The 17,165-nt window shown below is 41.4% G+C and overlaps 1 protein-coding gene across 3 annotated transcripts in view; it reads left to right on the plus strand.

Annotated features, from left to right (window-relative positions):
• The window catches only part of AOAH (acyloxyacyl hydrolase), a 234,654-nt gene that overhangs the window by 153,634 nt on the left and 63,855 nt on the right, over positions 1-17,165 (plus strand). For all 3 annotated transcript variants that reach the window (XM_003930743.4, XM_074379815.1, XM_074379816.1), the window contains one exon: positions 9,036-9,127. In XM_003930743.4, the coding sequence (XP_003930792.2) occupies positions 9,036-9,127 (92 nt within the window). The remainder of the gene's footprint in view (positions 1-9,035; positions 9,128-17,165) is intronic.

Consider the following 17,165-nt stretch of genomic DNA (forward strand, 5'->3'; position numbering starts at 1 on the left):
GGGAGGTTGGGGACATGGAGGTTCCCTGTGGTGGAGGACAGCATTGAGTAGCTACAGTAGCCTGTAGATTAGGTTTTACATACTTGGCCAGTCATTGCAGTCATGTAGGGCGTTATTCGACACGAGATTCTAGGACCCCACCACAAACCCACCCAATCAGGATCTTTGCTTTAAATAAGCCACCTATGAGATTCTGGCAAACACTATCAAACATGTAGGAAGAGAGTAATGAGGCAGGTCCCCTGGCCAACGGCTGCTGCAGTCACCTGGGGCCAGCAGAAGCGTATGCCCAGAGGGGCGAAATGGCAAGGCTTTGGGGTAGCCTCTTGGTATAAAGTGAAACAGAGGAGAGAAAAAAAATGAGATCATCATTTATGATCATGGTAATGGGGAACAAGAGCCCAGGTGAGTCCCGGTGAGTAGGTAGCCCCAGTGAGGTCTTCTCCACTTTCCCCTCTGTAACTTGACCTTGGACTTCTTTTGATGTCAAATTCCAGTTAACTACCCACATCCCAGACAAATTGCAGTCTGGCTGTTTCAGAAATGACTGAACTTTTACAGAATCAAAGGTATTAGAAGGGTCAGCTTCTAAGATGTGTACCTCTTCTTGCTCGTTTCTGGACCTTGGAGGATTTTTTTTTTTTCCTGTTTGTGAAAGAATGTGTTTCACTGACCTTACAAAAGAATTGACTTGTGGTTATCTCTGTCTATGAGAGGGATAGTTTATACCCTTGTTTTCTTGCTTTTATGAATCTAGAAAAAGTACTTCAATCACCCCAGGAAAAAAAAAAAAAACAATAGAAGGAAGGGAATTTAGTAGAAGGAGTTTAACTGTACAATGTGTTCTCATTTGGAATGCAGCAGGAAGAGAAATGCATCCCTTGACTCATTCATTGAATAAATAAATCATAGGATTAGAGCTTAAGTAATAAATAATAAGGAAAGAAGGAAACTAAGAGGAGCTGACAAGGTAAAAAATAAATAAATAAAAAGAGCTATATTCAAGCAAAATGATGAAATAATGAGTGTTATTTACCATTTTGTCCTCTTTGTATTTACTGGTCATATTTTGCTAGAATTTTTTGTTTGACTACTTATCCACTGCCCCCATAAGCCTTTGGACTGGCAGAGGGTCAAAGGGGAAATGTTCTACTGTACTTTTTCCCTGACTTACTTCACCAACGTTAAATGTGCATGGAATAGGCAGCATACCAGGTGCTGAGCAGTTCTTGCTACTGGTCTGCTGGTGTGGAGTACATTTTAAGTCACTAAATTTGGGGTTACCTGTTACCTAAAAATATATAACTGTAATACTTGGTGTCTGTTGGTCTCCTTTGGACATGATATGATGAATTTGACCCTGAGATTTTGCATGCAGTGTTAGCAGTGCTGGAACTATTTTCCCCCTACCCCTCTGCGCTTGGTTCTCTCTTTCTAGCCTTCCAGGACTCACACATTAGATAAGACTTCCTTCAAGGTTCCTTTCTTGAAAGCCCCACATGTGGGACAGATGTCCCTTCTAGGTACTGACACAGGACTCTGGACTGCCCTTAATACTACTAGCGGCCAACTTTTATTGAGCTCTTAGAAGTCTAAATGTCGTGCATGGATTACCTTTTCTAATTCTCTCAACAACCCAATGAGAGAGGCACCATTATTAAGCCATTTTTATTAGTAATGGAACTGAGGCACAGAAGGGTTAAGGAAAGGCTTTTAGGTTACCCAGATGAGAAGTGTTTATTGTCTGTGCCTCTCTAGATAGTGAATCCCATGAAGAAGGAGCCCACAGCTGCCAGGTATGATGTTCAACAGAGTGCCCAGCACAGTCTGGTGCCTGATGTTTCTCCCTCTCCCCCTACCCCACCCTCCCTCCCTCTTTTCCTCTGTGTCCCTGTGTGTGTATGATGAATCATAGGGCCACAGGGACTTTCCCTCAATATAAGACTCATCTCACTGCATTGGAGATTATAAGGTTTACAAATCAAATGCACAGAGTTAAATTACTTTCTTGAAGTTGTCTATATTAAAGCCTTAGTTTATGAGAACTGTGCTACCTAATCTAGTTAAGCCTGAGATGACGGAGGCAGAAACCAGATGATATATCCTCTCTCCCTTCTCCCAGAACTTCATCTGCCAGGCCTCACTGGAAGACAGACCTCCAGAGCAGTGGTGTGTGCCATCTCCCTGGAAGCCTTTCCCTGGGCTAGGTCAGGCCAGACAGGCCCTGGGTGCAGAAGAATAGGATCTGTGTGGGTTGCTGTGTAGGGTCACATATCGTTTCAATATTTGTCTCCAAAATATTCATTCTGCATTCTTTATAAGTTAGACATGGCCTCCATGAAAGAGAAAGAGAGAAAGAAAAGATGGTAGCAGCTCTCCAATCATCTGTGGACTTCTGAACTTTGTCTGGGAGACGTCCTCCTAAACAGGCAACCAGGAAGCCTCATGTTCAAGAACTATCAAGCCCAGCTTGGCGCATTCCGTGATTTTTTGGAATTTGGCAGCTTGAGGGCAAAGCAAGGGCCAGATAAAAGTGGGCTGTGGAAAGCTGAGGATGGTGCCGACCCCACCTGCTCTATGCCTCTCCCTTTCTCGTTCCACCAGAACCTGGACTCAAATCCCAGCCCCACTATTTACCAGATCTATGACCTTGGCAAGTCATCCAGACCCCCTCTGAGTTCAAATCAGAGCAGTCCTGGGCCCTGCACTGCCCTGCATAAGGGATTCTTCCAAAAACAGAAAATACAGAAGTCCGCCAGGGTCCTGAATCAACAAGAGGAGGTGCCCATCATAAGAGAGGCCCTCCCAGAGCCTCTCGCTAGTTAAAGGTTGGTTATTTAATTTGCTGCTGTTTGTCTGAGGTGTGAGTACTTGTTCTTTATTAGAGGGAATATCCAACCTGATACATGGTAGTTGCTCTAAAGCATTTGTAGAAGGGAGAGAGGGAGGAGAAGAGGGAGGAAGGCTGCCTCATAGAGTTGTATAATTCAATTGAACAATTTGTGCAAGTTTCCTGTCTCAGTGCCCGGCACATAAGGGAAACACAGTATCAGTTCCCTTCCCTGCTCTGGCTTAAAATGCAAATTATCTAGGAAACAGCACATCCAAGCATCATGAATAGGTAAACATTTATGTATAGTACAGATTCATGTAGCAAAGGCTACAGAATGGGAGTAGGGCAGGAAAGTGTGTGTGAGGGCCAAGGAGGGCTCTGAGAGTTGCATAACGTGGTGTTCACACAAGGAAGGCATGAGGGTGATGGGGGTGGGGACCTGAGCAGGTGGGAGGCCGTTTGGTGGCACGGTGGGACTGAGAGGCAGAAAGCAGGAGGAACCCTGCTTACCTTCTGCAAGCGCCACTGCAGGACAGATGGAAAAGGAGCCAACCAGCGGAACTGGGAGACCCATGGTCCCAATGCTAAGTAGGTAATCCTTGTCTCTGATTCTCAGGCCTTGAAACTCTCCTGCATTATTAAAAACACCAATCCAAGAGCTATTTTCTTCTTTTGGTAAAGTAACAATCACCCATCTGCTTTGAGAGTTTAATGTTGGGGAATGGATAAAGCAATGCTTATTTAACTAGTGATGATATAGTTCATCTTTTTCCAACAGTGGTTACTTAGATTCCTCCAAGTCACTTTGTACTGTTTGAAAATAATCAATTCAGGTCTTACGCAGGTACATGTAACAGAAAATTGTCTACAATTGTCCAAAGAGAATATACTGTGCAAATTGTCCACAGCAGTGCAAAATGGAGAGAGCCCAAATGTAAACAGTGAAGGAAAGGCACTGAGGATGCTCCCTGCATTGCCAGAAGACTGGCAGAATCAGATGAATGAGGGACTGGTGTCATTACTCTCTTTCTCACATGCAACAAAGCTTTAAGAAACTCCAACATCAGGGCCGGGCGCAGTGGCTCATGCCTATAATCCTAGCACTTTGGGAGGCCAAAGTGTGCGGATCAGGAAGTCAAGTGACCGAGACCATCCTGGCCAACAAAGTGAAACTCTGTCTCTACTAAAATACAAAAATTAGCTGGGGTTGGTGGTGCTTGCCTGTAATCCCAGCTACTCAGGGGGCTGAGGCAGGAGAATTGCTTGAACCTCGGAGGCTGAGGCTGCAGTGAGCCGAGATTGCGCCACTGCACTCCTGCCTGGCACCTGGTGACAGAGCAAGACTGTCTCCGAAAAAGAAAAGAAAAGAAACTCCAACATCAATTGCTTGTTGAAGTTAGGGCTTAAAATATTACCAAATTCAAATTATTGTATTTACTAAATATCCGTCAAAATGGGAACCAGTGGGCCTTCTCAATGCACGGAAATACACACATACATACCCATACACAGGGCAACATTAAATGAAAATATTACACAAAATAGTATACCTGTGCCAACTATGCCATAAAAATATCTGTCATTGATAAAGGTCAGAAGAAATTTTGAAGCAATGTGGCACTCTCTAGTTTGCTAACACTCTCTAGTTTGCTCATGATCTTTAACTTTGGAAAATTTTTCTTGGTAAATATTTAGTCTTTTTCATATATGTTCATTTAAGGTACATTTAAGACACATTTCCTGAGAATGTAAATACTCAAGAGGAATAAGCAGGAGTTGATGAGGAAAATCTTAATTTGCATTCCTCCTGCCTCAAATGCCTGAAATATCTTGGATATAATGTTGCGTGAATAAGGCTTTTACTGTTTAATGTGATAGGACTTAAACATTCTCTTTTTGCTAGGGTCTATAGTAGCCACTACTTTTCATTTTTATCTACCAAATTTACCAAGGAAGAAAAAATATGCCAAGGCTTCTATTGGTCTGCTCAAATCTTTTCTATCATCTGGCAAATAAATATCACTTCTCTTAAACCTGTCCACTTGGAAAGGGATATTCGGTGGTCTGTCCTGAACATGACAGTTCATGTAGTAGGGCTCTGACTTGTCAACTTGCTTCTGACTGTGTCTTTTGGTCTTCCCCACAGTCTTGTTGAAGTAAATAATGTAATATTTCTATAGCCATCGGAGATGCTGAAACTGAAATATATCTTCCCCGATTCGGCACACTAATAATAGTAAAACCTTGGCTTAACACCAGAAGTGAAGTCTAAAACGTTCAAGCAGGAAAGCACCGGTTTGCTATATTTTGCTATTAATCGAATGACCAAGATAAATCTGTGCAACTGGTCTGCCTAGGCCTTCCAGGGCTCTCGCTGAGGCATACAAACTCACCCTGGCCCCAGTTGTGATTCAGCACCAGCCACTGTCCACTCCAGTTTAAATCCCGATGGGGATGATTCCAGAGCTGACTGCAGTGTCCGAGATACCAGCAAAAATTCCAGGAATCTCCCAGGTAGCTGAGCCCCATTTCTTCAGATTGATCCAGAGAGACTGAGTTTGGAGAATGTAGGGAACCTGGAGACCCCACTTCCCAAGACAAGATTGCCTGCCATTTTCTCACCTACCCTACCCCTCCTCTCAGCATCCCCTCTTCCACCACTGAAGACAAGAACTTCATCACCCACCCCTGACTGAGGAGGAAGGCTGCAGGGGGTGTGGAACCTATTTCCAGTGATATCAGATCCAATATAGAGTTTTCTTGATTTGTGTTTCTTCTTTGTATTTGTAGACCCAGACATAGAAGACAGTGCACCCCATTTCTAAAGCAAAGCCCTTTCTCTACTTCACTGGCACACTTCAGAATTATTTCCCTCTCAATTAGTGTCCCAGGTTGCAGAGAGTATCCCTGTGCCTGCATAGTTTTTTTCTAACTCCTTTCTGTGAAAGGGAGAGCAGACCCAGACAAAATCAAAAACCTAGTTCCACACCCAATTTCCCAAGTCTGGAGTTGCCATTGCACAGATGACAGAGAAAAGAGTGAGGGAGTGGGGTGAAAAAGAATCGAATCATTCTTTTAAGTTACAATGTGTTTTGCAGGTTACTGACTCAATACAGCTCATAAATTCTGCCTGCATCTCACAAGCCGCTTGCTTACTCACTATCTCGGCTAAACATATCTTGTGAGTTTCATCCATTCTATTTGTTTTTCGTGTCTTGTCTGGCAGAATTGAATATTCTCAAGTCCTACAGTAAACACACATTGTAAGCAGAAAGATGTAGGGGAAAATAAGATAAAACACAGAGAAAAGTTTTGCTTTATAGTGGTAGGAGAAATAGAAACTCAAAAAGAGAATAGCTGAGTCACAGTAACGATGGAGTTTTTAGCAGAAAGCGGTGGATACTGAATGCTCAGAGGTGACAAAGTACCGATCATTGAGACTGCATGATCCTCTGCAATTTACCGGGAGCCTTCTTTCCATGGGGTTGTTTTTGGTTCTTTGAAGAGGTTAAATTACCATTAACACAGATGCATCCCAGGATGCCATACTTGCTGACCACCCCCTTCCCTCTTCCAGACCTCGCTGTGCTGGAAATCACACTTAGAATAAGGACAGGGATTTCACAGAGGCAATTGAAGAAGGAGGAGCGGAGGAAGCTCAGAGACCCACAGAAAATATACAGCATGGGATGACTGCTGCATTTGAACACATTTGTTTGTTCTAGGACTTATTTTGAAAGTAAACATAGTAAAGGGATTCACGCCTTAGCCCTTTGGAAAATAAAAACAACAAGCATATTGTCCAGTTTAGGCCATGTATTAGTTTCCTCGGCTGCCATATCAAAGTACCACAAGCTGGGTGTCTGGAAACAACAGACATTGATCGCCCCGGAATTCTGGAGGCTGCAAGTCTGAGATCCAGATGTCAGCAGGGTTAGTTCCTCCCTGGGGGTCTGCGAAAACATGTGTTCCATGCCTCTCTTCCAGCTGCTCGTGACAGCTGGCAATCCTTGCCATTAACTGGATTGCGGAAGCGCCATTCAAAACTCTGCCTCCACCATGCATGGCCTTCCCCTGTGTCCTTGTTTCTGCCTCTTCTTCCTCTTCTCGTAAGCACCAGTCATATAGGATTGGGGACCCATCTTATTCCAGTATGATGTCCTCTTAACCAGTTACATCTGCAACCACTCTAGTTCCAAACAAAGTCATAGCCTGAGGTTGGGGGGTGGGGCGGAGTTAAGACTTCAACACATCTTTTTGAAAAACATAATTCAACCCGTAACAGTCCACAATTGAGAAATATAAATTTGTATTTTGTTTATTTGGAGTACTGATCCTCTGTCTCTCTGAAAGTAGGAGAATTGAGTTTTTCCCAGTTTAAAGATTGATGGTAGATTTCATATATAAACTGTTCTGTATATGACACAAACTGTTATACATGGTTATCTCACAAGAGTTATCTCCTAGGGGAAGGTGATGGAGGCTTTCATTTCTCCATTGTAAATGACTATAATGTTTGTGTTTATAAAACAAACCTATGTACTACTTTGTAATCAGAAAGAACAATAAAGACACATTTACAAGAAGTGAATGGCTTTTCTTTCCCTCACAGCCTCTAGCATCAGAGTCTCCTTAGGAGAGGGATCTTTACTGGGGAGGAAAAAAGCAGGAGGCAGGGAATGTGCCATTTGGAAAATTGTGTTAAAACTACAATTGCTTTGATGTACTTGTCTTTAGACATAACTTTAACTTCCTTTAAATTTTAAAATAGCATTAAAGGAAGACTCAAGGTTTTCATGTTTACCCAAAGGGAACACAGGTTTTCAATATTGAGAAATGCAGAAGCTTCTGCAGCCACTCACAGAGGCTTCCTGTTAGCTAAGGCAAAAAGAGAATATTGGCTTTTAAAGGTTTTATCCAAAGAAGGATGTCCGGATAAAATACAAGATACCCAGTCAAATTGAAATTTCAGACAAATAACAAATTTTTCCAGTATAAGTATGTTCCAACCATTGCGTGAGACATACTTATCTAAAAAATTATTCCTCGTTTGCCTGAAATTCAAACTTAACTGGGTATCCTTTATTATTTACGTATTTATTTATTTATTTTTGAGAGAGAGTCTTGCTCTGTTGTCCAGGCTGGAGTACAGCAGCACAATCATGGCTCACTGCAGCTTCGACGTCCTGGGCTCAAGCAATCCTCCTGACTCAGCCTCCCCTATAGCTGGGAACACAGTCACATGCCACCACACCCAACTAATTTGTTTTATTTTTTTAGAAACCGAGTTAACCTATGTGGCCCAGGCTGGTCTCAAACTCCTGGGCTCAAGCTGTCCTCCTGCTTCAGCCTCCCAACGTGCTGGGATTACTGGCACAAGCCACAGCACCTGGCTGGCACCCTTTATTTTTATTTGCTAAATCTGGCAACCCTATTCCAAACATACCAATTTAGATAAGCTTTTTCTAAAAATTAGACCACAGGAGAGATTTGTCCCAGAAGTCACTCATAAAAGGATCACTAAGAGGTTGTAGCTCATCACATTTTTCTTTGCTGATTTTGCACAAGCCATAGAAATGTGGTTAAAATGAATCCTATTTTTGTCAACATTTTGTATCAGGAGTTCTTGACAAATTGTGCAGGAGTTGCAGGGGGTCTGTGAGCCTCCTGAAATCACATGCCAATGTATTTTTGTGGGGAAAGGAACCATAATTAGATTCTCAAAAATGTCTGAGATACCCAAGAAGGTCAGAGGGCACCACCTTAATGACTGAGGCCATACCTTTGAACCCAGAGAAGGTATTTTTTCTGAGGGCTTGGGCATTATTTTTAAGATTAATTGCTTTTCAGATGACTGACTTTCTGATGGCCTAAACTGAAAAATGGAGAAAATCTCAGCAAATGTACGAGTGGGAAGTTTATCTGTCTGCTGAAGCATCCCTCCTGAATGTCTGAGATGCCAAATGTTCCGCGTGTTTCACAGGAATTGAGTAGAAGCCAGGTCAAGGGTGGTGCTGATCACCGTGACTTCTCTGATAAAGTCTAAGGTTCAGAGGCATCTACCTTGAATACCAAAAGCCCTTAAAGAGCGAGATTGAGAGCGGGAGACAGACAGAGAGCAATGCTCAGGCAATGACTTTACTTACTACCTTTAGAAAATAAATGACCACTTTGAAAATCGCTACTTTATTGTTTTCCTTAGAACTCCTTCATCAGTCTACCAACAGCTCTTACTGATGAGCTCGACTGGCCCCAGCTCTCTGGTGCTACAGGATTTCTGGATTCCACTGTCGGGTAAGTGTATTTGCATACCCTCAGACATCTCAATACATCTGTGTAAAGAAAGAACAAGAGACGGGGCTAGCTCCCAAGATGTTGAAATAAGAATTATTGGGAACTGCTTCTAAAACATGAATTCAAGTTCATCCACCATACAGTAGGATATAATGCAAATTGCATTTTAGCAGTGCTGGCAGGAAGCGCATATTCCTGCTATGGGTAGGGTGGGGTGGGGTTCCATAATTTACTTCTGATGGAAAATACTAAACACATCACTGAAATTTTCTGATCCAAGGTAAAACAAAGTTTACTTGATTACTTAGTCTCAGAAATTAATATTTATAAAGATAATGGCTGAAGCCAATGAGCACTTCTCAAGGTCCTGGAATCATCCTGGCTTTAATGCCCCAGATTTGTAGGTAAAGACCAGGCCTGATGAGTTTGAGTGACACACAAACCCAATTCACTACATATGCCTGGGTGTTAAGACCTGGAGTCTGCTTCCCAGGGCTATACCTGGCAGGGACACCTGTGATGCTGGTGAAACTTTGCAAGTGTCCCTAACATGGTAAAAAGCCACAGATATGAGTCTATGGCCATCCCACCGTGAATACACCAGATCTTGTCTGATCTCTGGAAGCTAAGCAGGGCCTGGTTAGTACCTGGATGGGAGAATGTCTCAGATGTGAGAGGTAATTTCTCTCCCAACATCCCCTAAACATTTATGACAGTTAATAAGCACAAAGAATGTGGCAAATGAATGGCTTCCATGTGTAAAAAAAGAAGAAAGAGTAGAAGTTTGCTTTTAGGTCTAACGGCAGGACAGAACCAGCTAGGAAGCCCCTCTCTGACTCAGGCAACACCACCAGAAGCCTGGAAAAGACCATGAGATAAGCCATGAGAACTGTGAGGAGGGCAAGTATGCATGGGGCAAGATTTACCCAAATCTGTAAGGAGCAGGAACACCCCCAAGGGATAGACATTAATCATTTTAACAAACAGTTATTCTAATGAACAAAGGATGCTGCATACTATGAATATTTATTTGATGATCTTTACTCATTTACTTTAAAAATATTTCTTAAATACCACCTAACCAAGCACTAATGTTGCAGGTGTTCATTTAAAGGTAAATAAGGCTTGTCCCATCTTTGCAGTCAATTACAATCAAGTAAGGCAGATGAGACAAGTGAAGAGATAATGGTAATGCAAGGGAGATGTACCAATGACAGTTCTCTCACAGAGCCTCCGGGCTCTCAGGAGAAAGAGCTCAGGGAAGTGATCAACAGCCACTTCCTTTGGGGGAAAACACACAGGATACTGGGGTGATGAAATGCGTATAGAAGAAACTAGGAACGATAACTAACCTTCAGGGAAACATACGCATATTTACGTAGACATCATCTGTGAATATAGGGAAACTAATAAGATGTGTTTTCCAGTGTAGTTATAAGTTTTCAAGCTTAATCATGTTTTTTTTTTTAAAAAAAAAAAAAAGCTAGTCCTTGTCATTAGTGTAAAAATACTAAAATACTTACTAATAGGGATAGTAAAAATAATGTTTGAGAAGAAAGAAGTAACTATCTGCCAAGCATTTACTGAGTGTCATGTAGAGATTCTCTTGTTTAACCTCCTTGTGAGGTAGGGGGTATTATTCTCTGCCTTTGCAGTTGAGGAAATCCAAGGGCAAATAGGCAGAATAAGAATCTTGACTAAGGCTGTTCAGCCAAGAGTGGTAGGGTCTGTTTTCATGGAACCTTGTGTAATATCATAACAAAGACGTGTTCTTGCCTCCCATAATTTGGCCAACGACTCCCAAACTTTGTGTTGTGTTTATTCTTTGTGTAGGAATATGGCTCACTCTAACCACTGTCTCTCTGCGTGAGAGTATAGCTATGGGATGGGGAAATGTCTAAGAACCAAAGAAGTCCTCATGTAGAGGTGTGGCCTGCACTGTTTCAGCCACCAATCCTATGCCTCCTTAGGGTCCCGGTACGCCCAGACATCCGCGACCTCCTGAACCCCAGTCTCAGTCCCCCTTTCCTCTTCTACAGCCTCTGTTGTCTTTACCTGGAACATATCCAGAGACAACCCAGCCACAGCAGGTTTATGGAAGATAGAGCCTTGGACATCTCCTCGATGTCAACATCAGAAAAGAAAAAAATATATATGTTTCCCTACCCTCCAACCAGTCTAGCCATCTCGCAATAAAAATACATGGAATTTTCTCTCAATCAAGGCTTTTATGACAATAACAGAATTAGTCGTGTATGAACAATGAACACCGTTTACTGTACCTTCAATGAAAGCTTAAATTTTTACATATGGACACTATAAATCTCAACTACCTTTTGGCCCCATGAAGTTGCCATAAAGGAAATAACAATCCGATGTTTAAAATTAATTTCCAAGTCGTTTAAATCTTTACTGGAGTCACTCAAGGAATGAAAGAGGAATCCACTCACCATGCCCAGCAAAACTGATAAAAAATGTGTTTCCTCATCTCTGTCCACTTACAGCTCAGTAGTTGCCCTGCATTTCCTGAATCTAAACTTCCCCAAAACTTGACCCACACTTAGCTCCTGCTCCCAAACAGATTCTGTTCAATTGTTTTTCGTTTCTGTTGGTGGATGAGAGGGAAAGCTCCCTCTTCCTTCCTGCATCTGTCTGTCCACCCACCAGCGGTTTACTCCCTTATCAGTGTAAAATCTTACTAGCTGTCCAGTCCTGCAGCAGTTTCTACCCACCATCCTGATCAGAGCCCAGCAGGCAAACAGGATCCTCCATCAAAGCATGGCAACGGGCTAAGGGGAGAGGAAAAGTTGAGAGTTTTCAAACATGAGTGGTTGCTCACTCTTATAAGAATTATGCAGAGAAATTCTGACACCATCTCACGAAGTAAGTGACCATCTAGGTATAGCTTATATGAAAATCATCTGTGTCCTGAGCTAGTCTTTGTTGACTTAGTATCTTTTTTGTATTAGGTTCTCTATTACTGCTTACCAAAAAAAAAAAAAAAAACATATTCTGCTTAAGCAACTTCATCAGTGTTGGATGTAAGTCCCGTTCTTAGCTGTTGTGTTTCTTATGAGGCACATACAACAGCTGGTTGTTCACCTCCCCCGCAGGAACTTTTCTTTCTGTGTGTTTGTGGGGCCCTAAGCTTCCTAGCTGTCCCTCTCAGAGTGCTCTTTTTGCCAGCTATTTTTAAAGTGTATGCACAGTGCACTGTGTGCTGTGCCTGTGTTCGCTGCCACCCAGCTGGAATGGGGAAGAATCTACCAACTCGTTTTGATGGGAAAGGAAATTCTTTGTTTGGAATCTGAGTTGCAGTGGATTCCCCTATTAAGCAGAAACAGAGACAATATGACACTGCATGCATAAGGTCACCACTCACTATGTCCCTCCCAGCAGTAGTTACAGCTAAACTATCCATATACCGTTGCATAAATTATCCCTGCAGATAATCTGTGCTAAGCCAATCTCCTTATTAGAATAATAAAAAGTTATAAAGTATATAAAAATATCAAAGAGATTAGCATATGATGGAGGTCCTTGTCTTGTGGAATCAGGAAAATGAAAAGAATATTGACCTAGAGACAGAATTTCTGAGAGGTAGACACCTCTCACAGCTCCTGTGGGCATTTTGGGCAGATGTCCCTTGAATCCAAATACTTATCAACAGAATTAGCATATTTCTCTATTCAACGGGATCTCTAGAATGTGCTTTCTACCATCATGATCAGCCTAGTGCTACGGGTATCAACAGCATTCTTTGGAAAATGTAACTTGTGAAAGCATCAGGAGAGAAAATGGCTCCTTCTCGTTCATTCTTTGTTTATGCTCTTTGTCCTCTCAAAATGTATTATCCCCATCATGAGATGAGTATGACTTTAATTGAAATTATGTGCATGCATTACATGACAAACATAACCCATTAGTTTTACAAATCTTTAATTCTTTTAGTTGAGTTGATGTTAACAAAACCTGTTTTCTTGACTCCTGAGCTTCAGAAAATTCAGTAAGCGATATTCCTTAAAATAGTATATTGGGATTTTTTTCTTCAGTGTGATTCAGGAATGAATTGAGTAGGTCAAAAGCAGAAAAAAAATATCTGTGGGTGTTGAGAGCCTGGCAATAGAGCACTATCACTGTAAATAGGAAGAAAAACGTGTTTTTACAAGATTAAAAATAGCTACTAGGAGTCTGAGGTGGGAAGATTACTGGAGGCCAGGAGTTTGAGATCAGCCTGAGCAATATAGCAAGACCGCATCTTTAAAAAAACTTTTTTATAATTAGCCTGGTTTGGTGGCATGTACTTGTATTACTAGCTACTCGGGAGGCTGAGATGGGAGGATTGCTTGAGCCTGGGAGTTCAACATTGCTGAGATTGCAATAAGCTACGATCAGGTCACTGTACTTCAGCCAAGGCAACAGAACAAGACCCTGTCTTTAAAAAAATAAAAATTTAAAAAAAATTTTTTAAAAGATTAAAATAATACTTCATATTCAGATCACTTTCCAAAGCAATTCATATAACAAGAAAATCCTGGGGAATGCTGGGAAGATGGCCGCCTAAGAACAGCTCAGGACTACAGCTCCCAGTGAAAGTGCAGAGGATCCAAAGACGCACCTCATAAAGGAGAGAACGGACTGACAGTAGGCGAGCATCCTTCTGGGACAAAGATAGCAGAAGAGGAAACTGGCAGCAACCCTTACTGTTCTGCAGCTGCTGCAGGTGATCCCCAGGCAAGCAGGGCCTGGAGAGGACCTCAGCAGTCCTACAGCAGAGGGGCCAGACTGTTAGAAGGAAAGCTTAAAAAAAAAAAAAAGAAGTAACTTCAGCATCCACGAACTAGAAGCTCACTCAGAGACCCAATCTGAAAGACAGTAATTACAAAGACAACAGGTGGATAAACCCACAAAAATGGGAAGAAACCAGCGCAAAAAGGATGAAAACTCCCGAAACCAGAACACCTCTCCTCCTAAAAGGGATCACAACTCCTCACCAGCAAGGGAACCAGACTGGATGGAGAAGGAGGGTGATGAAATGACAGAATCAGACTTCAGAAGGTGGGTAGTAAGAAACTACAGTGAGCTAAAAGAACATGACCTAACCCAACGTAAAGAAAATAGGAACCTTGAAAAAAGATTGGACGAACTGCTAACGAGAATGGACAGCATAGACAGGATTATAAGTGAATTGATGGAACTGAAAAACACAACACGAGAACTTCATGAAGCATGCACAAGCTTCAACAGCCGAATTGACCAAGCAGAAGAAGGGATATCAGAGGTCGAAGATCAACTCAATGAAATAAAAAGAGAAGGCAAGAACAGAGAAAAAAGCGCAAAAAGGAATGAACAAAATCTTCAAGAAATGTGGGACTATGTGAAAAGACCCAATCTACGTCTGATAGGTGTACCTCAATGTGATGAAGAGAATGAATCCAAGCTGGAAAATACTCTTCAGGATATTATCCAGGAAAACTTCCCCAACCTAGCAAGGCAGACCAGTATTCAAATCCAGGAAATACAGAGAACACCACAAAGATATTCCTCAAGAAGAGCAACCCCAAGGCACATAATCGTCAGATTCACCAGGGTTGAAATGAAAGAGAAAATGCTAAGGGCAGCCAGAGAGAAAGGTCGGGTTACCCACAAAGGGAAGCCCATTAGACTCACAGCAGATCTCTCAGCAGAAACCCTACAAGCCAGAAGAGATTGGGGGCCAATATTCAACATCCTTATAAAAAGAACTTTCAACCTAGAATCTTCTATCCAGCCAAACTAAGCTTCATAAGTGAAGGAAAAATAAAATCCTTTGTGAACAAGCAAGCACTCAGAGATTTCATCACCACCAAACCTGCTCTACAAGAACTCCTGAAAGAGGCTCTACACATATAAAGAAACAACCAGTACCAGCCACTCCAAAAACACACCAAATGGTAAAAGAGCATCAACACAAATCAAGAAGCTGCATCAACTAACCAACAAAACAACCAGGTAACATCAAAATGACAGTATCAAATTCACACATAACAATACTATCCCTAAATGTCAATGGACTAAATGCCCCAATCAAAAGACACAGACTGGCAAATTGGATAAAAAGCCAAAACCCATCAGTGTGCTGTATCCAGGAAACCCATCTTACATGCAAGGATACACAAAGGCTCAAAATAAAGGGATGGAGGAAGATCTACCAAGCAAATGGAGAGCAAAAAAAAGCAGGAGTTGCAATTCTCATCTCTGATAAAATAGACTTTAAAGCAACAAAGATCAAAAGAGACAAAGAAGGACATTACATAACGGTAAAAGGATCACTGCAACAAGAAGAGCTAACGATCCTAAATATATACGCACCCAATACAGGAGCACCCAGATACATAAGGCAAGTTCTTAATGACTTACAAAGAGACTTAGACTCCCACACAATAATAGTGGGAGACTTTAACACCCCATTGTCAATAGATGTTATATGAGAATAATTTTGAAAAGCAGTGTATAACACTGAACCAAGTCACTTGGGGTAGTAAAGCCAGAAAATTGGAGAGTAGGGAATTAACAGCTAAAATTTGCTAACCTAATTTCATGTTTCAAAGAAGGACTTATAAGTACTAAACACTAATGTGCTTAATAACCTTATTAAATCCATTACTCGCAAATTACATGTGATACAATTGCAATTGCAAATGATTAGCCCTGTTATAATTATACTTTGCAAAACAAATTATTAACCAGAGAGGTGGTCATCTGAAGTTGGATGAGGCTCGGAGTGGCATAGTGTCCATAGCAGCAGTTCTCCAAGTGTGGTCCATGGACTCCTGGGGGATCTCTAAGACCCTCTCAGGGGATCCACAGGTCAAAAACGACTTTTATAACAATACTAAAACAGCATTTGGCTTTTTGCCATGTAGCCATTTGTACAGATGGTACAAAAGCAAGGGTAGGTAGAACTGTTGACACATTCGTGTGAATCAAGCACTGGCACCAAACTCTATTCATAGTCACCGTGTTCTTCACCTCCACACACTCCCAGTTTAAAACAAGAGGGGCACATCCTCCCTTAAAAATGTCATGTAGTACAAAGCAGAAAACACATTATTGATTTTATTAAATTGATTTTTAAATAATTTAATCTGATGAAATGTGAAATATGCATAAAGCATTTGTACTGCATAATAAATGAACCACGTATGATTGTTGTCTTAGGGAAAAGCACTTGTGTAGAGGAGATGAGAGCTGAGTTCACTTTTCATGGAACACCATTTTTGCTGAAAAATTACTTGATAACAAATCATGGTTTTTCAGACTTAGATGTATGGCAGATATTTTATCTAAAATGAATGAAATGAGCTTGTTGCTTCAAGGAAAATAATTGACAGTTTGGGTTGTTAGTTATAAAATTTGAGCTTTCAAAGAAAACATTTGAATGTTGGAAAATTTGGGTCTTCTAGTATGAACTTCACAGTTTCCTAGTAGTCTAAGACTCCCTTAATGTGATATGTAACAATATTAACAAATACGATTTTTTTGATGTTGTAGTATTAAATGTATCAACGTTGGGAATACCTTCATAGCTCAGGAACCAATATTTTTTAAATACTAGTGTATGAGTAAGATAATGCATGAGTAAAAGATTCATTAAAAGTGCAAGACAGACCAATGCATTTTAATATAACAAGGCATAAAAGATCATTGACATAATTTCAGATTAAACCTTGCAATTAATCAGTCTTTAAGAAACTACTACTTGTTGAGTTCTGGTATAGAATCAAAGATAGCTATCCATAATTATCTTTAAAAAAAAAAAGATACTGCATTTTCTTTTTCTTTTCTTTTTTTGAGACAGAGCCTTACTCTGTCACCCAGGCTGGAGTACAGTGGCACAATCTCAGCTCACTGCAACCTCCACCTCCCGGGTTCAAGCAATTCTCCTGCCTCAGCCTCTCTGGTAGCTGGGACTACAGGTGTGCACCTCCATACTCTGCTAATTTTTTGTATTTTAGTAGAGACAGGTTTTCACCATGTTACCCAGGCTGGTCTCAAA

Source organism: Saimiri boliviensis, chromosome 10 (genome assembly GCF_048565385.1).
Source record: "Saimiri boliviensis isolate mSaiBol1 chromosome 10, mSaiBol1.pri, whole genome shotgun sequence".
In the NCBI taxonomy this organism is placed as follows: Eukaryota; Metazoa; Chordata; class Mammalia; order Primates; family Cebidae; genus Saimiri; species Saimiri boliviensis.